This window comes from Plutella xylostella, chromosome 16 (assembly GCF_932276165.1).
Source record: "Plutella xylostella chromosome 16, ilPluXylo3.1, whole genome shotgun sequence".
NCBI lineage: Eukaryota > Metazoa > Arthropoda > Insecta > Lepidoptera > Plutellidae > Plutella > Plutella xylostella.
The window spans coordinates 1691316-1715603 of NC_063996.1; the positions used below are offsets into that span (position 1 = coordinate 1691316).

Here is a 24288-nt window from a genome sequence, read left to right on the forward strand (position 1 = left end):
TTTCCAATGCTCTGTTGTCGCAGTTTAGGCGCAATAAATCCTAGTTTTGGCGCCGCCTAATTACTATATGAGAGACTATGTAGAAGAATAAAAATAAATTTTAAGAAAAAAAATCTTGTATCTATGTTAGGTCGGAAACTTTTCAGACCACCCACGTATTATTTCTTATTTTATCTTATATTAAGATTACTTTATAATCTTCATTTTCTAAGCTCTGAAGCACATTTCTTTGTGAGATGGTCTTGCCGGACCGGAAGTACAGTATTTATTCTCTTTTCTCATTAAGATCAACTTCCCCTGTGAAAAGACTTTTTTATATAGCATGTGATTGTTTTGCTCCTCCCCCTCCCTAACCCCTGCGTTGTTATCTCGCCCCTCTGATGGTGCATTCTGGAACTCTGCCTGAAACTGTTACTTTTATTCTAAACCCACTAATGAAAGACGAGTGTTGTAAGTTTGGCGAGAGTGCCTTTATCATATTTTTTGGAGCGATTCTACACAAAATGGAGTGGAACCAAAGCTTAGTAGATCGTCCAAAACTAGGCATTGATAGGTATAAACATCTTACAAAAAGCGTCACAACACTCTTTCGCGAATTTCTAAAAATCGTCGGCTTAGTGTATAACTTTTGCAACACTCTGTATATTAAAACAAATGAAACTAAAATTCTAACCATATAATGTCCTCCTAGCCGGATTTCGACCACGGCGGCCAATCTCATGTGAGATCAGCCATCTACGCAGGAGTAGATTATAGTGCCCAAGTGTGTGCGCAGTACACAGGAGCACTCTCTGTTCCATCACTCTCATAGCCCAATGGGACGGATTGACCGACACGACTGGAGAGAGCTAGGCGCAGGACAGACTGCTTTACATGCCCATCCGACAGCATGGATCGTTTCACTATTTCGGACATCAGGTGATCAGCCTTCTATGTCCTAACCAAACTTAGAACCACAATTTAGAAATACAAATTGATGGACCCACCCGGGAATCGAACCCGGGACCTCTGGGTCATGAAGCGAAGCTTCTACCACTAGAACCATATAAAACACAAATAGCACATTGCTTTACATATAGGAGAGTTGATAAATGGGAAACACATGGCGTGAGCCGTGTCCAATTCCGAATGTATCCTAACATGATACTTGGCAATATCCCAGTCCACTACAGCCGCTTTCAAGCACTCGCCTTTCAACACTACACTAACAGTGCGACAAACTTATCTGTTCCGGTGAGAGCGAACTAAATTGATCCATATCTCATTATTTACTAATGAATTATATATATATTGATATGATTACATGGGCTTATTGAAACCACAAGAGCGAATTACCACTACTGGCAAACTTAAAATCTTATAGAATGAAGAAATATTACACATTTACGTGAGCTGTCACCGGAACAGATAAGTTTGTGGCACTGTACTGGGGTCCGCGCCACCACTGATGTCTTGCGGCAAAATTGGGAACTAACCTGCCCTATCATACTGTCTGATATCTAGTTCTATGAGTGGGGTTAATATAAAGTCGAGAGCAAGAAAGCTATTTGTTATGAAGATGAATATTAAATAAATTATACCCCAATTTTTTGGGGGTGATTAATGATTTTATCCTTTTAAATGTTATTAGGTATATACCTATTATACCTATGCAGGCCTCCCTCCCGGTCAGATTCGGTGGTCTTGGGGTAAGGAGCCTGGAGGGCACGGCTCTCACGGCATTTCTGGCCTGTTCGCACGGGGTTAAGACTCTCGTCACTCAAATTCTCTCCCAACATGGTGACGGGTTTCACATCCCTTTTGCGACAGAGGCCCTACAGTCCTGGTGTTCGTTTTGCTCACCTCCAAACCATCCAGACAGACCGGATTCACAAAGGAGCTGGGACGACATCAACTGTAAGAGAGTCCTGGAGACGCTCGAAAGCAGCGTCACCGGTGCGGACCTGGCACGGGTGAAAGCCGCCGCTAAGCCAGAATCTGGGGCATGGCTGCACGCCCTCCCGTCCCCGGCGCTAGGTACCCTGCTAGATAACGACACCCTGCGAATAGCGGTGGCTTTAAGGCTGGGATGCCATGTTGGCGAACCGCACAAATGCATTTGTGGAGCATGGGTCGAAGCAAACGGCCACCACGGCCTGAGTTGCGGTAGATGTGCCGGCAGATTCCCCCGACACCACGCTCTCAATGACCTGATCCGAAGGGCGCTGATTTCCGCAAACATCCCGTGCGTGCTGGAGCCGCCGGGTCTGAGCCGCACGGACGGCAAGCGCCCAGTCGGCTTAACGTTGGTGCCCTGGGAGCGTGGTAAATGTCTTCTATGGGACGCGACTTGCGTCAGCACATTTGCCGCATCTCATGTTGGTGGCACTCAACGCATTGCTGCGTCTGCTGCCGAAAGTGCTGCGACCGCTAAGCACTCAAAATATAGCTTGCTAGCGAAAAACTACAAATTTGTTCCATTTGCCGTTGAAACATCAGGAGTATGGGGCTTTGAGGCAAAACAGTTTTTGTTAAGCCTCAGCCGACGCCTCAGAGAGCGAGGCCAAGACCGACGCTCGGGATCGTACCTGGCTCAAAGAGTATCTCTGGCTATACAGCGAGGTAATGCAGCCAGCATTATGGGAACCTTTGAGCCAGGTACGATAAGAGGAGGTCTCTTTGATTAAATGTAGGTTAAGCAGTAGTCTAATAGTCTTATTTAGGTACTTTCATAATAACAAATGAATTGTATTAGGTATTATGGTTTATTTGTAATTAGAATAATATTATAAATAGTATATACCTATTTATTTTATTTTATTTAACTCTTTATTGTACAAATATTACAAATAAAAGTACATTAGTAAATACTAAATATTTTTATACATTAAAAAAAAATATTTTTCTTGTGATTTACTAAAACAATTGAGCAAGGATCGCAGTAGATCAGAAACGAAACGACAAAAGTTCTTAAGTTTGCAATAAATTGAGGTAAGAATTTAAACTCCTTTTGGCAGAGATCCAACGCCCGATGTTTTCAGCAGCTCATGAAAAACTGCTGTGAAAACGATCCACGTGCCTCTTGAAGTTTGTATTTACATATTTGCAAGTTGGAAGTCTATATGAATGGACGATCAACTCTGTCTATTCTACTCCATAAAAGACAGTCGCAAATACATTCATCGACCTTAATTCAAGAGAGGCGGATGCAGGTACTCGTAATTACACCCCCATAGAGAATAGAATAGAATACCGATTGTATAATCTACTTTGCCGCATGTCTTAGACACTAAAGATAACCGATGATCGTCGAGATGCTATCAATAACTAGACGATTCGCAAAGGCAGAATAATGTCATCTAATTATGCGAATCGATTCAATTGAACGCTCCAATAAGCTGTGTTATGATAATAATAGTACAGGCTATTAAGCACTCTAGTCTAGCCACTCAGTGAAACTGAAACTTGCTAACATTTATTACCATGTTTAAAGAACGTTTGCAAAAAGTTTGCAATGCGACGACACATCTTTTTTTGAGTCATTCGTCAAGTCGCGCGCCTTAGACTCGTAACTTTAAAACGACGTCACTAAAACAATGACGTTTTAACCCTTTAAACCGGTGTTTGCAACAAAAACTTTAAGGACATAGCTATGACAGGTAAAATTCGCACGGGATGAGAGAGATTGCAAACTTGGGTATCATGCGTCATAGGTCACATCCCCTTTTGCCTCATTCCGCACTTCCAATTAACATAGGCTTTATTGTATCTTTATCCCGATATTAAAGCATCTTCTTTAATGGCGACTCTCTAGTCGGTACCTTCTTATGCTAATCAGCCAGGGAGACAATATTTAACTATATTTTTTAGTTTCAATTCGTTTGCATCTGACCGTACTTTACATGGGCTCGCGAGTTGACGATGTAAAAAAACAGAAGATGCCAACTCGCGTGGCGCGCGACTCTAAGGCGCGCGACTTGACGAAAGACTCTTTTTTTTTTTAATTTTTGACAGACCAGTCGAAACCAGTTTTACTTGGAGTACTTCTGTTAAAGGTAAACCTCCACCTACAATGATTTCAAAAGGAAGGATACGCCCGTGAGAACGTTTTGTCAAAAGAAAATGGCACCCGCGCGCTGGCCCTAATTTCATACAAATTATGACAGATTTATGAGGTTTTAGGGCCAACGCGAGGGTGTCATTTTCTAGAGTGGTTGGGCCTGTCCTTACGCTAGTAATATAATTATAAGTCAATGTCCACCTATCGGTATCGTAGGTACGCAACGGACGCATCGCATTCACTATACCTTGTATGAACATTTACACAAGTTTGTCAACTTCATCGGCATTTCCAACACCGTTTCTTCATACATGTATAACAATCCTTTTGGGCCGATACACATTATGTCGATAGGTGGACGATTACCTTTAAGCACCTTTTAAGTACAAATCTGAATATTTAAACCACCTTTTCAGAATAAAATTAAGTTACAGTAGGTTTACAAAGCGACGACCGAATGGCGTAGTGGTTAGTGACCCTGACTACTGAGTCAATGGTCCCGGGTTCGATTCCCGGCTGGGGCAGATATTTGTTTAAACACAGATATTTGTTCTCGGGTCTTGGATGTGCCCGTAAAATGGCAATAGGCCCGCCCCCTATTACATTGGGACTAACATAACACTCTGGCGAAAAGTGGGTGCAGCAATGCACCTCTGCCTACCCCGCAAGGGAGTACATTAGTACAAGGCGTGGGTGCGTATTTTTTATTATTTTTACAAAGCGACAAAATGATAACTACTCGAATAAGAAGTGGCGGCCAAAGATCATGTCAACTCAGCGGCTGGTCTAGGAGAGACGAATTGCCTTATTTGGACTTCTGCCAGCTGACGGTTTGCATGTTGTCGATATTGTGTATGAAAACAAAGGGTTGTTTTAAGACCTCTGTACAGTGGGTGCCAGCTAGTGGCATTTTAGCTCTCAAAAACTGTAACTTGGTTCTTATAGGGTAGAATTTCTTTAAGTAAATAGTTTATATATAGTTTGCGGCCAAACAGTGGGGCTACCACCACACAACATTAGCGATTAACAATCTAGCATCATCTCTCACTTGTTGTTATAACGAACAACTTTTACTCTAAATATTGTATTTAGTAATAAAAATTAATACTTTACAGATTCGTATCATTATTACAATATAGAGGTACAACTAAATTAAAACCAGATATTAATCTCTTTGAAATGCGCATTGCTCGTCACGAGATATCGCATGCTTTGTGATTATAAATTACATTATAAAATATGTTTTGGGGAAAATGTGTTGCGTTAAGTACCTATAAATATTAAGACGTCAATTGGAGTGTAATATTTATTATAGCTGTTCCCGCGAGTTTTCCCGTGGGAATTCCGGGATAAAAAGTAGCCTATGTTCTTTCTCAGGGTCTAGAGTCTAGACCATATGTATACCATATTTCGTTCAAATCCGTTCAGTAGTTTTGGCGTGAAAGAGTAACAGACAGACAGACAGACAGACAGACACAGTTACTTTCGCATTTATAATATTAGTTAGGAAGTTAGGATATAATTAAATGTGACTTGCAACTTTACCACCATGAATTTTGAAATTTCGTTTGTACTTCATTGCAATAGCCTGTATAAAGTTGCTCTAAATAATACTACAAGAGTTTTTACAAAATTAATTTGACCTAGTTTCGGGTTAGTGTTACACTTAGATTGCAATATTCTATTCTATTCTAAAACAAATTTAATACATTCATGTTCAATGAAAAAGTTCCACCTACTATTGACGTTCCATACGTCACTAGCACGTGTTCATTGCTCATGAGTGTATCACTAACACCTACATACAAAGTCAAAGTATTCATCGTATACATTGACAAAAGAATAAAGAGGACTTGGCATAAAAATCGGTACTTAAAAATATATCGTCGTCTCTTTTTAACTTATTGGTGTTATCGTACGTAAAAAAGGACAACAGTAGTTTTGTCTTTGCCTAAAATTACAACATTGCGATCGGTCGCCATGTTGATTGACCAAGATTGACATCCAAACACAAGGTACTTCAGCTGTCAAACAATTTGTTTGTTAACATTTTTCAAGAAAAAAGCCGCCATTTTAATTGACACCAAAGTTTAGGTAAGCGCATTTTTTTCGTTGATATGGCATGTCCTCTCTTTATTCTTTTGTCAATGATCGTATAAATATATTTTTTTCTGATAAACGTCAATTTTTACATACTAATCTACTACTATTACATACTTACAAGCTTCCTAACCAGCGTTGCCAGAATGTTACAAAAGTAACATTTTACGTTACTTTTGACCCTCTTGTGTTACCTCCATGTTACACGACTCAATATGTTATATTTGTGTTACTTTTTAGATTTTCCAGGAAAAAAAATTATGAATGAAACGCCTCCAAGAATGATACATTTTTTTGTTCGTTACGTTGGCTTGTACTTGATTTTGTGAATTGACTAACGGTGTGAAAATCTTTCAACTTCGTCGTGCCGCATATTCACCCGCTCGCGTGAGTCGAGTGTATTTCGCAATCTTCCATCCCGGTTTCTTGGCGTGCGAACAAGTGAGTCGAGTGAGGTACACTCTAAGTTCTGTCTGACTAGCAGCGAATCGATCATTCGGTACTTTTTTCAAAGTACCTATGTATCTTGACTGTATTTGGCAACACTGTTCCTAACATTCCTGCACTAGATGTTAATCAGTGTAAGGTTGATGTAGTGGAGGCCGTGACCGTGCCCTTGGCTCCAAATTTAGACCCCCTGCCCCCGCCAGGGTCAGTGTTGATCGACCTCCCTAAGGTCAGTTTGCTCTCAACACACTCACGAGCAATGAAAAAGTTCCACTTTCAAAATGTCGTCTCTAAATGAACCCATTTTTTAAAACATTAAGGGCCTTACCACAAAAAATTAGGCAGTATTTAACGGGTGTTTAGTGCTGTCAAACGCCTACAAAATCTGTCAAATTTCGTTTTAAACACATGTTTAATGAGGCGTTTGTTAAAAAGAAAAAAAAGTTCCTTTTTGGAGAAATAGATGGCATTGTCTAGGGTTGTTCCAACTGTCAAACCCTCAGAACACACTCAGATCACATGTTATTCTGTGATGCTAACGAAATGTGAAAGTGACGTACAGTGTGACAAATTTATCTTTTCCGGTGAGAGCGAACTAAATTGATCCATATCTCATTACTTACTAATGAATTATATGTTTTAAAAGATTAAATGGGTTTATTAACACCGCAAGAGCGAATTAACAATACGAGCAAACTTAAAATCTTATAGAATTAAGAAATATTAGACATTTACGTGAGCTGTCACCGGAACAGATAAGTTTGTGGCACTCTAGGTAGGTAGTATTGTAGTATTATTTTCTCTATGATGATAATATATCATGTTATGTAACAATGGTTAATTCACATTACCGCGAATGATTTAACTTACTTACGTGAATGAAAATCACTTGGTATGAAATGATCCGAACACAACCATGATTCTTTTCGCAGTTTCCAATCAATTTTTCGCACATTTATCCGAGTCGCCTTAATCCATTGTTGCGCCTGGCTTCCATCATTTGGAAATTTATGATGTCCTTTATTTTTACAAGTTGCGACGGCACACATTCTCATCTTGTCTTGTAAGTATTTCTTTGGGATCTTATTTAGGATCATACAATAAATAAAAATAGAAAATCAGTTCTCGCACGCAGCACCCGTTCAAACGGCGCGGGTAGAACTATTCACAGAATACTTAGCACTATCCCAAGCCACATGCAGTCTGAGCCTCGGAAGGATGGCTCGCGCTACCATACCACCCGACATTTAATCACAACTAGTGAGTTCTTATTCTGAGTTTAGTACTCTTTGCTCTCTATGTAATTTTTGACAGTTGGTACACTGCGTTTTCACGCCATCTATCGGCATACCCAAAAGCTCAACTGACAGCTGTCAAGGAAAACGGCTCATAGTGTTTGTAGTTTTTTGTGGTAGTGCAGTAAATATTTTGATCAAAATATTAACGTTTTTATGGCACGTGAGTGTATTAATGCCTATTCAGACTAGCGCGTTATTTTTGTACCGCTGTTGGTTGACCTGATGGCGTAGCGGTTAAAAGCTCTGCCTCTTGCGCCGATGGATCCGGATTTGAGATCTGGCCGGGGCCAATGTTTGTTTGTTCCCGGCCCCATGATGTAAAATTGGTTATATACCCTATCCCTCGCATGCCCAGCGAGGAGATATGCTGGAAACCTTCGCCGAGCCTTCCTCCAAGGCTCTGTAGGTCCTGTAATGGCCATTTACCCGTCAGTGCATCATAAAATTAAAGGTTATCCGTTGAGGTGGTACCAGGGCTGGGGTATTATATGTATATATTTTGCTGGGGATTTTAGTGTGGAATGACCTCCGGCTAGGTAGGTGACGTTGACGACTAAACTTGCGAAAGGTGGCTGGTTATGATTGGATGCGGAAAGCTAAAGATCGCATCTAGTGGCGTGCTTTGGGAGAGGCCTACGTTCAGCAGTGGACTGCTATAGCCAGACGATGATGATCATATTTTGCTGACTGTACCATACTAAAGGGACGTACCATACGTAGCTTTTTAAAGCGTCGTTCGTACTTCCGAGCTTTGAAAAGCTACGTTAAAGCAATCGAAACTCATGAATAACGAACAAAGGCGTATATTTATGGCCATTGGCCAAGGCCGGGTAGAACCTTGCACTTACGATAAGATTGCACAACTAGGTATTATCGCTTTTCCTCCGTGCAGTAAAAAAGTTGCAATGGGTAAAATATGGAACCTTTATTTTCTTTAAGGGTGAGGCCGCATCGTCTCAACGGAAGGTATATACAAAATATAATATGTAATATGGAAACGACGACGCTGCTACGACGACGAACTCATTCAAAATAAGAGCATCATCATAAAGTTTTTTGAAGGCACTTGTTCCTCGTGCAAAGATAGCATTGTCGTAGTCTATTACTTTTTATACACTACACAGTTTCTTTATTCGTGACGAAATCAACTAGTCTCTCAGCAGTTATTTGTTTATACCGTCGTCGACTTAGAAGGTTACTCCAGCTAAAGTAAAACAGAGTTTCTTTGAAGGGTGAATGGTGTAGTGGTAAGTGACCCTGACTGCTATGCCGAAGGTCCCGGGTTCGATTCCCGGCTGGGGCAGATATTTATTTAAAGACAGATATTTGTACTCGGGTCTTGGGTGTTGATATTTATATTTAGTATGTATCTATCTATGTATTTGTGTAAATATATCAGCTGTCTGACACCCATAACACAGGTTCTGCGTAGCTTGGGGTCGGATGGCCGTGTGTGAGATGTCCCCACATATTTATTTATCTGGGGGCACGGCAGTGCCCCCACCAAGTCAAGCAAAAAAGCGGCACGGCCGTACCGTCCTTTTCTCGAAGCAATTCAGGCCATTTTCTACCCCTGTAACTTCGTTGTGGATAAAACTAGAAGACTGAATTTTCACTAAACATGCAGGCATGATTGACTTGGTCATCGCACTAAATAATTTAATTAACACGTGTTTCTATGCGATGGCCGAGTCAATATATTTATATAAAACATTAAAGATTTTTAAGATTGAGATGCGTGCGTGGATAAGACTTGGTATTACATGGATCTCACAACTTTTTACCGTAGAACAACTGAGTTACGAGACTTGGTTTTTTTGACAAGTATTGTTTTTGATGGGATTTATTTTATTTCTCTTGGTATTAACAAAGTCTATTCTCCTCCTGAAAAGACTGTCGCAAACTAATTGCATCTGTCATTTTCCAATTAGACCTCAAACTGCTACGATTTTCGAGGGTAACCAAAGGTAATTTAAGTAACTAAGAACCTCATATTATTATAAGCCTAAATGGCTCGTAGTACCCGTGTTGGGATCCATTGTCGCATTACAAATTTATATTATAAGTCCATATATAAGTCGATATTTGTACCAATTATGTTATTTATGTAAATAGCGATTCAACTACCACTAGTTCCCTGAGCCCTTAGAATAAATTTTCATCGTGACCGTGAAGTAAAATTCATCGAGTAATTTGGTATGAAAATATGAACAGCGCCCCTGGCGGTTGGTAGCAGAACGAAATTTTTCCTACAAAATTCATCGAGTAATTTTGCTTCACGTTCACGATGAAATTTTATGCTACGGGCTCTGTACAAACATCATGGTTTTCGAGGAGTATCTTATAAATTTAATGAATGTATTTTTTCTTATGGAAATGAAAAATAACTGTTTCATTTATTGGCAAGCAAGAGTGACCCCCGGGGGCGGGCGGCCCTTGCCCGACTCTTTCAGTTTATAGTTCTGTTTGCTGTCTCGTGTTTATTTAGCTAATTTCCTTTATTGTTCTTGGTTTGTGGAGTTTGTTAAAACGTATAACACTTTATTCTATGTTTTTGAATGTGTACAGAAAGGAATTTCACTTTTAATGCTACCAAGTTACTGTTATAAATTATACATATTATTATACAGGTTGTGGAAAAGTGGTATAAGTAGTAAGCTGAAATTCAGAACGAAGTTAGTTCTACGACTTTTTAAAACAACTCAGTTTTAAATATATTTTATTTCACTACTCCCTATAGTAAAAAGTTACGCGAATGTATATTTATATGATAGGTAAAAAATAATATAATATGAAGAATCTAAAGAAAATTTATAAATAAAACAGTACATTTTAACTACTATTTTTAATCTGTGCTTCCGGTCACTGAAAAGTGAATCCCTCGACATACAATAGCCCTCATAGATCATGGGAAGTGGCTGTTTCATTGTCCAGTCTATTCCGTGCTATGGCCCTCGCGCCCGCTAATAGGATTCATTTATCATTTGCTTGCAGACAGCTTTAGACCGTTCCAGATGTAGATCTACGAAGCGGTAAGAACTTCCATTCTTTAGGATTTATTTTCTACTGTTATAAATTTAATGTATGTAAGTGCGTCTAAATACGTTTATATTATTACAAAGTATTTTGGACTTTTAACTTAAACCTCGGAAAATCCTAGCCTAAATATAGTGAACACAAAATATGTGAATACTGTTTTCAGCATAACGTGGGATGCCTAATGCCTGGAAAACTAAAGACAAAATAAATATATAAACTAACGTGGGATGCCCTCCTGTCGGCTGAACCAACGACCCTAGCCAGTATGTACATTAGGAAAACCGAGGACAGAGTGTTGTGTCGTTCGTTGGATGTGGCCTTTATCCAGCACGTCTAGAAAAGGTTTGATAGTTTGTCGAAAAAAAAATGATTTTACGTTTGCCTGCATACAACGTGGCGAATACTACTAGTGGAAATTATAATGAAAATTTGATTGAAAATGATGGATAGTGTAGAAGAAAAGCTAAACTTTTAGGTTTTTGTAAATTTGGAAGCCCGTAGAGGCTCTGTAGTGGATACTTACAGGCTGGTGATGATGATCATCTTCTATAGGTCCAATCTCAATCATTCGTCAGTCTATGGTATAATATTAACGTCCGATGCATACTACATAGGTTTACAAATTGATCTGCATTCTGAGCTTATACCTTGTTGAAGCATTGGTCTATTCACTGACTAATAGAGTGGTACTATCCGCCATTGAATAATTGCACTTCACTAATGTACTAACTGCATCTAGTGTCGTGCTATGGGAAAGGCCTACGTCCAGCTGTAGACTGGTATTTATAGGCCGAAGAAGAAGAAGAAGTGTACTTACCAATCCTATTCCTAACTAGCCTAACAAATATTATAAATGCGAAAGTAACTGTGTCTGTCTGTCTGTCTGTCTGTCTGTTACTCTTTCACGCTAAAACTACTGAACGGATTTGAATGAAAATTGGTATAGGTACATACGGTCCAGACCCTGGGAAAGAACATAGGTTACTGTTTATCCCGGAATTCCCACGGGAAAACTTTTGAAGGCGAAGCGAAGCGCGCGGGAACAGCTAGTGTTCCATATACACTCGCAAGCAATGAAAATGTTCAACTGATAATAGCACCAAATGAAAATGCGGATAAAAGATAAAGTGTACAGGATTCACTTACAACATAATAATAAATAATCGGCGGCCTTACTACTAGAAGTAATCTCTTCCAGACAACCACACCGATAGGAAAGTATAGTACCTACTACTACTGATATATATATAAAAAAATGTAATCGCTATTTTCCAAATTAAATACCTATTCACTAAGTATATTAAATTTTTCCCAGCAGCGGGATACATAATAAAAAAAACTATATGAGAATTTTAGAGCAATTCCCACCGGCATTAGTCACATGACCCTTAAACATATCGATACGTACCCAACTTTCTACTGGAACGCACAAGTGGTTTGTAACTACTAGCCCAACTATATGTCTTATAAAGTTTCACTTAGGCCCGGGTCTCCTATTTACTCCGTAGGTCGCGTCCAGCGTCACGCCGTAGGCCGCGTCACGATACTCACTACGTCTACGCGCCAACGTCGGCGTGTGAGGGAGACCGCATCAGTACATTTCTATAGTGAGCATCGTGACGCGGCCTACGGCGCGGCGTGACGCTGGACGCGATCTACGGCGTAAATAGGAGACCCGGGCCTTATGCCTTTGTTCGTCCTCCACCCTACGGGCTTCAAAGTAGGTATAGATAAATTACATGCATAGATGCCCTAACATTATATCGAAAATTTTAAGTGGCAGCTACTAACTTTTACCCTTGACGCAAAAAGAGGGGTGCGGGTAGGGGAGTGGTATTAGTTTAACGTTAAGTTAAGTTAATGTTAAGTTTTCTTTGTAAAATGTTTTAATGAATAAAGATTTTTAATATATATATTTTTTTAACGTTCTTCCAGTGTGTTTGTGTATCTGTGTGTGGTAGATTTTCGTTTAGTTTCTTTTCGCATTTACTATTTTATTAAATTTGTTTAAGCCGTTCAAAAGCTATGCGACTTTTAGTGAATGTCGGGAGTTTTTAAACTTGGGTAGGTTATTGAGAGAAAAATAACCAAACAAAGTAAAGCCAAAGTAAACTTGATCTAAAGTTATTTACCTACTTAGGAGTTTGCTAGTTGTAAGAGCAAAAGTCAGTATTAAGAAGGCACAAAATGTAATAAAATGCGTGTTTTTATTTTTTGCGTTTCATTGAAAAAAAAACGACAAGGGATGTCTTTTCAACCCTAAATCTACCTAAGCCTAAACCCTAAGTAACTACCTTCTTTTTTCTATTCTTATTGTACTTATATCTTTTTTATTTAGGATTCCAATTAATTGATGTCAGTCTCTCGTTGGCAAGGGTATGTTGGTAGATGAGAATGAGAATTGGGACACGAAAGAATTGTACATGAAAAATTATTAACCTCCTTCATAAACAAATTCAAAACTCATCTCTCTGTATCGTCGCCCGAATTGTCTCTTAAAACGGCAATCCGGCGACGGCAAACAACGAATTGAAAACTGCTGCACTTTGACTTTCTTTTCGTACGATTTTGACCTTTAAAATGCACGTGGCAGCTGAATTCCAGTCGAGTTTCGCTTGCAGTGTATGTGCTAATGGAATGTATGTTGGGTCGGCCTTTGTGTTGGCCACGGTGTTTGCTATTTCGACGATTTATAGCTCAATTGAAGTGATTTCTGTGTACCGTAGCGCGGTGTGATTCTTTCATTTAAAACTGAAACAAAAATAGCGTTAAAGCTGCAAGTTAAATGTCATCATCATCAGCCTATATCAGTCCACTGCTGGACGTAGGCCGCTCCAAAAGCACGCCACTGGATGCGATCTTTAGCTTTCCGCATCCAATCATAACCAGCCACCTTTCGCAAGTCGTCATCCCATCTAGCCGGAGGGCGTCCCACACTACGTTTGCCTAGTCACGGCCTCCACTCCTGAACACGTTTACCCCATCGGTCATCGGTTCTTCGACAGATTTTATTCATAACTATTTGTCCCAGTAAGCTTCGCTTCGCATTGAAGGAAATTCTTCCGGCCTAAACATTCAGTCCCGTCTCCGTTTTTAAGGGTTTTCCCGGAAATTATTCCATTCATTCTTGCCGTAAAGCTATCTATAGCTATATAGTAAAAGAACGGTTGCTGCAATCAACAATCCAACAACCCGATAGAAGTTTATATAAATTAGGAAATATAATACATACATACCTACATGCCAATGAACTACAGCGTAGTTTGTTGTTGCATTTGTGGATTGCAGAAACCGGTTCTGTTCTATCCTATTATAAGTGTAGGTACTTATAATAGGATAGAATAGAACTTAGTTTATTAAGTAGTTTATTAGTTAAGTTATATTATGAGTGAGAGCTTATAACTGCCAATAAACTGCTTTGCAGTTTGGCGGTGTATTGTCATTAAATTTTTTTGTGTTTTCTTATGAATAAATAAACTTATCTATCTATCTATCTATCTATAAAAATGATAAGCGTTCACCAAAAAAAAAAAAAAAAAGCGTTCACCATCTTCGGACTTGACACCAACATTCTCTGACGGACTGACATGACCGGCTCCTAAATAACTTGTGTTCTACGACTTATGGAAATTCGTGAAAAAAGTAATACTTTTACCCATTTCTGAGAAAAAGGGTGGTAAGAGACACACGGACGGACAAGGACAACAGAGTGATCCTATAAGGGTTCCTTTTTTTCCTTTTGAGGCACGGATCCCTAAAAAACAGCTTCCCGCGCAAAAGTCACGTTACTACCAAAACCCTAATATCTACCTATACAGGATGTTGCAAAAAGGGTATACTAAGCCGAAAGGGGGTGACTCACGGAGTCATTCTGAACAACTTTTGTTCTACGAGTTTTGGAAATACGCGAAAAAAATATACGTTCTCCATAGTAAAAGGTCACGTGACCAACAAAGTTTCTATGGAAAAGGAATTTTTATTTTCGTGAATTTACAAAACTTGTAGAACAAAAGTTGTTCAGAATGATCATTTCGGCTTAGTATACCCTTTTTGCAACACCCTGTAGATAGCGTACAGCTGACAAAACTGAGCAACCCTTTGCCCCCATTTACCCAATTTACAAGTTTGGTTGTAGTACGGAAGTAACGTTAATATAATATTATATTAAGTTAGGAAACTGCTTAGCATAGGAAAAAGTTAAGTGAAAATGGAAAATAATGTACAGAAAATTTGTAACCTTTATAAATTATTATTTTGATCATATATTTTTTATTTATCGCTCGATAAAAACTTTGGTAAGTCAGTATGAAATAGTATGTATAAATACTTCCAGATAAGCATATTTATTAAAAACACGTTAAAAATACGTATTTAATTAATTTAAAATTACAAAGTTTATAAGATCCACAAAAATTACTTCCAGATAGTTAAAATAATAAGATTGAATTTAAAACTGGTCTCATTTACTGAGGGTCTCATTATAAAGAATATTTAACTAGCAAGAAACAGTTTTTATTTTATTTCTTTACTCAAAATGTCACAGAAACACAGAAACTCTAACACTAGCAAAAAGCCAAGAAGCTGAGCGCTCTGTTTTTCCTCAACTTGAGCTGAGGATGCTCACTTTAATCTCACAAGTTGCTGGTTTTGCGTCAACGCTCGTCTGCAACTTTGTGTGTGTGTGAGTACACAGAATCCAACATATTCTGTGTACTCTGTGTCTAAGGTTCTGTACGTGTTGATGCTGAGTCTCTGAATGATCGTATCCGGAACGTAGTAATCCGGCAGAGAACTAAAGTCACCGACATAGCTCACCGAGTTAGTAAGCTTAAGTGGCAGTGGGCTGGTCACATCTGTCGAAGAACCGATGACCGATGGGGTAAACGTGTTCTGGAGAGGAGGCCGCGACTAGGCAATGATCGTAGTGTGCGACGCCCTCCGGCTAGATGGGGTGACGACTTGCGAAAGGTGGCTGGTTATGATAGGATGCGGAAAGCTAAAGATCGCATCCAGTGCAGGCTTGCTTTGGGAGAGCCCTACGAGATGCCAGCAGTGGACTGCTATATGCTGATGATGATGCTGAGTATCAAAATCTTAACGTTTTGTTAATAGAGACAGAACAAATACGATCGCGAGCAATGAAAAAGTTACACCCACAGAATACCGACACCTAATGGGCCCAATGTTTTACACATTTTAATTTAAAAACTGACTCCTTTATTCATAAAAAAGTTACAGAACGTTTTAGCTAATGAACTGTTTTGTCCCTCTCTGTCAAAGAACAATTTACATTTTCGTTTGTTCGTAACATTCTGATGCGCTGTTAATAAATGTACTGCAATATTGCAAACGGCGTCATTAAGCTAGCCTTTACAGTTTAGGAGTAGTATAGTAAAAATTGCGGTCTTATCACTAAAAGTGTTTTTTTAAAGACAATCTTACTTTGTATTATTATACAAGGTGTTGCAAAAAGGGTATACTAAGCCGAAAGGGGGTGACTCAGGGGGCTATTCTGAACAACTTTTGCTCTACAAGTTTTGGAAAATCACGAAAATAAAAAATCCTTTTCCATAGAAACTTTATCGGTAACGTGACTTTTTTCTATGGACGAATATTTTTTTTCGCAACCTGTAGATATTTATTTTCTTATTCCACCAAGGAACCCTAAGCTGCATCTGCAGTGTTTCAGGACACACGTAGTGAAAGCAACACCTTGTGAAACTGTATCGTGTTACATCTACCATCCTATCCTAATCCTAACTAATATTATAAATGCGAAAGTAACTGTGTCTGTCTGTCTTTCTGACTGTCTGTCTGTCTGTTACTCTTTCACGCCAAAACTACTGAACGGATTTAAATGAAATTTGGTACATATAGGGTTTAGACCCTGAGAAAGAACATAGGCTACTTTTTATCCCGGAATTGCCACGGGTTTTTTTTTTAAGGCGAAGTGAAGCTCGCGGGAACAGCTAGTAATTTTATAAAGAAGAAAGATTTTATTGTTTAATATTTTTTTAAGTATTGAATTGGTTCTGAACCTATTGACCCGATTACAAACAAATACCTTTATGAGAACTGTAATGAGTTAAATATATCAGATTGTAGAGATTTAGATAGAATTCAAATATACCTATCTAATTTAAAAAAAAAAGCTCGATATTGCACGATATCGATAGTACGGGTCGGATTATCAACAAGATGAGGAACTCAAGGAACCTTCCAGAGGTCGCTCGAAGGAGGAAGCTAAATAGTTAAAAATCAGTTAAATACATTACGTCATAAGTACATATATATAAAAAAAAACATTTATCCGCAATCTTTTTAAAAATGTAAAAAAATTCCTAGTTGTATTTCTTCATCATAGTAAAACAAGAGTCCAAATCGAAAACAAGACAATCTTTCCTCTCAGTACATAATATACTTCGGTCTTACTTTCGTTGTAGCCAGACCAAGCCAATAACTCCCAAAGGACATTCTCTGTGATTTTATTCGACTGCGTAAGTACAATGCTACAAAATGTTTCAATAGCCGTGGCGAAAAACAGAACTGATGCCGCCACCTTATACAAATACTCTACTAGATAACCTAGTATTATATACTTACTATGGTAGATATTAGTATAAGAAATAAGGCCGCCTCTTTGTACAGTTTTTTATTTTTCTAAGTTGTTTTATTTTAGTATTTTTTCTGTTTTCATAAAAATAAAGAGGATTGTATTGTAATACTATAAGTTCAGTCTTTGTAGAATTCAAACAAGTGCGTTCATTTCTTCGGCATTGTCGAAGCCTCCATACATATATTATGACAATCCGTTTGGCCCGGTACGTACGGTACCGATAGGTGAACGCTAACCTTAACTGTCAAACATAGACAGACTGCCGTCTGACTGAAGGTAGATAGGTATAGTGCCTGTAGTTTATGCCCAAGTCGTCGGGAATTACAGGTCACTATAATTATATTAAGTAGTTTAGAAAACGGGTTACGTGTCAAACATAGACACTAGCGCCTCTCAAACGTTCGTGTAAAACAGCGTCGCTCTGTATTTACTAGAATTCACTACGTAATGTCTTTGTGGAGGAATCTGCTGACAATATGGCTGGAAATTCAGTTAACGAACGTTGAACATGATGAATAAATCGCTCTCGTGACGTCGATATGAAATTTACAAAGGATTCGTTAAATTTTCGTGTTTTTGGTAAAGTGACCCAATTTTTTTGAAACATTTAATTTAAACTAGCTGTTCCCGCGCGCTTCGCTTCGCCTTAAAAAGGTTTTTCCCGTGAGAATTCCGGGATAAAAAGTAGCCTATGTTCTTTCCCAGGGTCTAGACCGTATGTATACCAAATTTCATCCAAATCCGTTCAGTAGTTTTGGCGTGAAAGAGTAACAGACAGACAGACAGACAGACAGACACAGTTACTTTCGCATTTATAATATTAGTTAGGATTAGGATTAGGATTAGGATTTTAAGACAGTATTTACATACATACCTATTAGGTTAATAATATTCTGATGCGCTATTTGTACTTCTATATATTATTACAGACAGAGTCATTTAGCTAGTTTCTTTTTCCGTATAGAAGTTTGGTGCATGGAAGTATTAAGTACTACTACTTATTACTTCCATGGTTTGGTGCTATTACATACTATTATATTAGCAGTTGTTTGAAAGTGGCTTCGTATAAGTACCGATATATGTATTTTTACACCGCCGTTATTAATTATTCCTTGTTTCCGTTATTTTATAAGGTTACCTTAATCCTACTAGACAATCGAAAGAAAGTGTATTAATCAAACCGAAGATAAACAATTTTTATGGCAAACATACTAAAGAATACCTAACACCGACTATATTTAATAACCTACCACCTAATTTATTAAAACTAAGGTGTTCTAAAAAAACTATAAAAAATAAAATAAAATATCATTTATTACAAGATTAAGCTACCTGCAATGAGTTTTATAAGTACATTAAATGCATATCTTCATTAAGTACATCTATGTAATCTTTAATAATAACTTGTAATAGCATAAGTTACTACTCGTAAATTTGCACTAGTAATAGATACCTATTAGTTGTGTAACTTACCTTATTTGCTTATATAAATGCGAGTCTTTGTCTCCCGCTAAACTGAACTGCAGTTTGGGTGTATTATGTCATTTTGTAAGTTATACTATAGTCAATAAATAAACGTTTAAAAAAAAACCTAAAAGAGGATATGGCCGCCTGCTGTGCATTGTATCTAGTCTATTAGTACCTACCTATGTTTTGTATCTGATTTAAATTATTGTTAAAAAAGTCATTAAATTAATGTTTTATTGTTCCAGGTGGGTGTGCTACCGGCTGGAGGCGCCATGCGGCGGGCGCGGCCCCCCAGGCTTGGAGAAATACCTAGGTATTATATTAATCATCCCAAAAACTCTTAAAAATAGCCTGGAAACCATTCATTATAATCATCATCAGCCTATAGCAGTCCACTGCTGGACGTAGGCCTCTCCCAAAGCACGCCACTGGATGCGATCTTTAGCTTTCACTGCTATAGGCTGATGATGTGAGCGTTGTTGTGGCGTTAAGGATAAGATCTAGTCTTTTCTTTCGAGATACCGTGGGTAAGATTCTAAGATTTGAATCTTAGAATGTACACCACAGAGAAAACATTAGAAAATATGCATTGCATTTTCTTTTTGATAAACATCACAATATTATTAGGTATATTTTATGTGAATAGATAAGTCTACGTTAGCATCATAGATCTACCACGTTAGCATAAATTGTCATCTGTTTATTTAGTCAATAAACTTGGCTGGATGAAACCTCGCAATCCTTTTGTTTACCTCCTCACAGTGTTTCAATATTTGTGATTACTCATCATCAGATAAATACAATAAAACAAGAGAAGGCAATAAATATTGCGATAGCGCACAGAATACTCTTTGAAAAATACTCATCTATTTATCAAATAAAAAAGTTGAAAAACGAGTTATTGCTTTGCTTGCTTGTTATTGTTTAGCTAAACACGTAAATCCTTCGGACCTTACCATCCAAAAACTGATTAAATGATGTTAAGAGGCAGTAAAACGTGTAATATTTTAAATTTAGTTCTTAACATCCGTTAATAAACGTGTATTTTAATGGTGTTAGAATATGAGTGCATATTTTTGATTCACTAAAAACGCAGATCAAGTTGCCAAAAAAGGTATGCACGGAAAAAGTTGCAAACTGCACTTACAGTAAAATTTAAATATTAGCTTCCCAGCTGAGCTGCAAAAACCACCAAATGAACTTTTAATTAGTTCTCCAGCTGTTCAACTGTTCAACTCGCACTATGAATGTACTCATGGGAGCATTTCTGAAGCGGAGACCATTTTGAAATTGCAAAACAGTATTCCGCTATAGTATACATATAGATCGGTGGTAGCTCAACCGGGTTAAGCGCTCGCCTCTCACGCCAGAGAGGCGGGTTCGAATCCCGGCGCTGACATGTAGGTAAGAATCAGTTCTTTGGAATTAAAGCACAATGCACACCACTGCTCCTACGACGAAAGAAAACATCATTTGGAAACCTCTTGATTATAAAGAGCGTTATTTGAAATGAATTTACACATCTGTTTTATTTGTACTCTGGTCTTGGGTGTTGATATTTATATCCTAACTAATATTATAAATGCGAAAGTAACTGTGTCTGTCTGTCTGTCTGTCTGTCTGTCTGTCTGTCTGTCTGTTACTCTTTCACGCCAAAACTACTGAACGGATTTGAATGAAATTTGGTATACATACGGTCCAGACCCTGGGAAAGAACATAGGCTACTTTTTATCCCGGAATTCCCACGGGAAAACTTTTTAAGGCGAAGCGAAGCGCGCGGGAACAACTAGTTTAATATGTATCTATCTATGTATTTGTCTAGATATATTAGCTGTCCGGTACCCATAACACAGGGTCTGCCTAGCTTGGGGTCGGATGGCCGTATGTTAAGATGTCCCCACATATTATTATTATTATTTTGATTCTGATTTTTATTATAGATAGATAGATATTCTTTATTAGTATACACAAAAAAAAAAATACATTTCTATACACAAAAACATTGACAAATAATAAAAATAAAAAAACGTAATCTAACACATTATTATTATTATTATTATTTTTATTTAATTGTTTGATTTCTGTTTTTGTTTTGACAAACCATTGACGAAGCACCGTGGTTATAGTAACTATGATTGTTTCATAATGTGAATGTATGTAAATAAGTGCCAATTTCTCCATAGTCGGTTATCAAACCGACAGGGATTGATTTATAATTTAAACGTCATCTCCATATAAAATTCATGACAGATGTGTCAAAAGTCAACCACTACTCCCTAATCGACTATGGAGAAATAAAATTGGAACTAAATATGTGTTTTATATAATTAACACTAACATTATGTACTGGAAAAAAATATTCTTGTTCCTATTTACTCTGCCATTCGTACTCGTATTTAGCCGGTCGTACGGGAAACGTTTAAATTTCCACGAAAATAACTTTGCTTTTCAGTAAGCACAAGTAACTCTTACACGTGGTAATATTAACGGCATAAACTCCAAGTATTCTAACAAATATGTATTAAACTTTTAACGGGTAAACTTTAGACATGCCTACAGTCCTACCTTGTATCAACTCGTTTCCGAAATGACTATTAAAGTTAAGGGGGTGACAAAGGATAAACCAATTTAAATATATTTTTGGTGGCGCTAGTTAGCCCTACTACAAGGACGGAAGGAAGGAGACCCGTGCCCCAACAGTGGGGATGTGATGGGTTGTGATGATGATGATGAGTTAGCCCTAGTGACACCCTTAATAGGTAGACCTAACTTTTTTAAATTTTCTTCTCAGGTCTTGATATTGCCCGAAAGATTAATAATGATAATGGGTAATAGCCTCGTCCTCTCTATTAACCCGTAACTTTAAAAAACATCGACGTCCAAAAATGAGTGTAGCAATGCATCTTTGCCTACCGCGCAAGGGTTTACAATAGTCGTACCCCTTAAGACTTAAAATAAACCCCTCTAAGTAACCATTGTCACCCTGAGTCTGCTTTGCCACATACAGGGTGTCCCAAAAGTCAACGTCATCCCTTAAAGGGTTGATAGGTCAGCTCATGAGAGGCCAGAATATCACAATATGACCTTAGTAAAAACTCGATAATTTTCGAGATATTGACACTTTTATAAATTTGCTGAAAATCGACACCTTGGATCAGTTTTTTGCGTGCCGCCGGTACAAAAATCAATATTGTTAGAATTTGTTTGGTGTTGCATCACCCTGTATAGCCCTGCTATTGATCGCAGTCAAAAAAAATATCGAGTAATGCTGTATGTTCAAAAAAAACACGGTTTTCAAAGTCATAAAAGGTAATCGTATTTTTTTATAAACAACTTTGACTCTACATACTGTAAAAAAAATATACCACGCAAACCTGGCACCTTATTTGAAAAGATTGCTTATTTAATGCAGTTTCCAAAATGGTATGAAACGTTGCTATAGTTTCAATTAAAAAAAAAGTTATTGCTATTTTAGTACGAAACGACCTCGATGTAAAATTGTTTGAAGGAAATTTATCTGACTGAATTTATTAAGGGTAAGTCATGTTGGAACGAGTAAAAGTAAAATAGGTGGTGAAACTATCTCGAAAATTATCGAGTTTTTACTAAGGTCATATTGTGATATTCTGGTCTCTCATGAGCTGACCTATCAGCCCTTTAAGGGATGACGTTGACTTTTGGGACACCCTGTATAGTAAGTGTTATGGGGTATTTTTCATTATCATCGGCTTTATGCAAATTCTTTATTAAAATCATCGATTAACTTTTAAAAGTCTTTCGTAAACCGGTGCTAAGTAATTTCCGAGTGGAAGTGAACACATTTGCTGCTAAATTGGATTTCCGCAAGTGTGTCGGAACGTATAGTCAGCGAAAGAGATACTTGTGCCACCCTAGCACAAACAGATTGATTCTGAGACTCACCGGTGGAAGATAGATGAATCAAATAATATTTTACCGATACAGACAAACAATCTCTACAGGTTGTTGCTAAAAGGGTATACTAAGCCAAAACCTATGTGTGCACTATGCAGCATGTTATTTATCTTAGCCCGAAAATGAAATAAGAATTTTAAAATTCGCGAAAAAAAAAAACTTCCATGGTAATTTTGTTGGTTGTGTTTGCGCTGGGGTGGCCAATGTAATTCTTTAGCCGACTGTACCTACCCTTTTGTGCCCTAAATAGAGACGCGATAAAATTCTTTATTAAGGAGCAAATCGAATTCAAGTAATTTTGCACCTTCGTTAGAATCACGGCTATTGAATCTCGCTGCTTTCTACAAATTGAAAATTTGCGAACTCGAAGAGTTTCAGGCACTTGAGTATATAATAATATTATGTATGTATTTGTCGAGCCTTAAATATGTGGATACTTTGTTGCTCTATGCAATGAAAAATATAAGAGCAGAAATAGTAAAATAATGTTCTATCATTTATATTTGCATTACATTTTTCAATATGAACAAAATATTAAATTTATACGTTTTTAGTTGGTAATAAACTCTCGTAGCCGTTTCTCCATACATTTATGACATTTCGTTTGGTGCGATAGGGTGCTTACATAGAGAATCGGGTTCTCTGTATCTACCTGTACCGGTAACCTGATTATGCAAAAGCGCTCACTCACGGAGCATTTCCCGGATTTTTAGGAGCGCTTTCGCATAATCAGGTTACCGGTACAGGTAGATACAGGGAACCCGATTCTCTATGTAAGCACCCTTACGTATTCGATACCGATAGTTGGACGCTTACCATAAAGGCTCTATTTCGTTGTATCGTGGCAACATTGGTAGGTCGTGAGAGTTACATTACCGATACCACTCTAACTGATTAAGATTAATCGTAAGAAGGCACGAAGAAACGATTCTTGGTTTAGTTTTGCAATTTATAAGGTAGGTATAATGCAATGAACTACATAATAAGTGTCTATACAGGATGTTCCAGACGCCTGCCGAGCGTGCTGATAATGTCGAGGATACCATGTTGCGTCTTTAGCAGGAATTCTGAAATACTGGATAAAAATATAGGCTACTAGCTGTTCCCGCGAGCTTCGCTTCGCCTTAAAAAGTTTTCCCGTGGGAATTCCAGGATAAAAAGTAGCCTATGTTCTTTCCCAGGGTCTAGACCGTATGTATACAAAATTTCATTCAAATCCGTTCAGTAGTTTTGGCGTGAAAGAGTAACAGACAGACAGACAGACAGACAGACAGACAGACAGACACAGTTACTTTCGCATTTATAATATTAGTAAGGAAGTAAGGATGTTAATAAAATTTGTCAATCA

General features: G+C 38.0%; 1 protein-coding gene across 1 annotated transcript in view; it reads left to right on the top strand.

The window, feature by feature from the left end:
* LOC119693848 (calcium/calmodulin-dependent protein kinase kinase 1) overlaps window positions 1-24288 on the top strand; it is a 181936-nt gene that overhangs the window by 31640 nt on the left and 126008 nt on the right. Inside the window, exon 2 of the mRNA XM_038118667.2 lies at window positions 19252-19319. Within this exon, the coding sequence (XP_037974595.2) occupies window positions 19252-19319 (68 nt within the window). The remainder of the gene's footprint in view (window positions 1-19251; window positions 19320-24288) is intronic.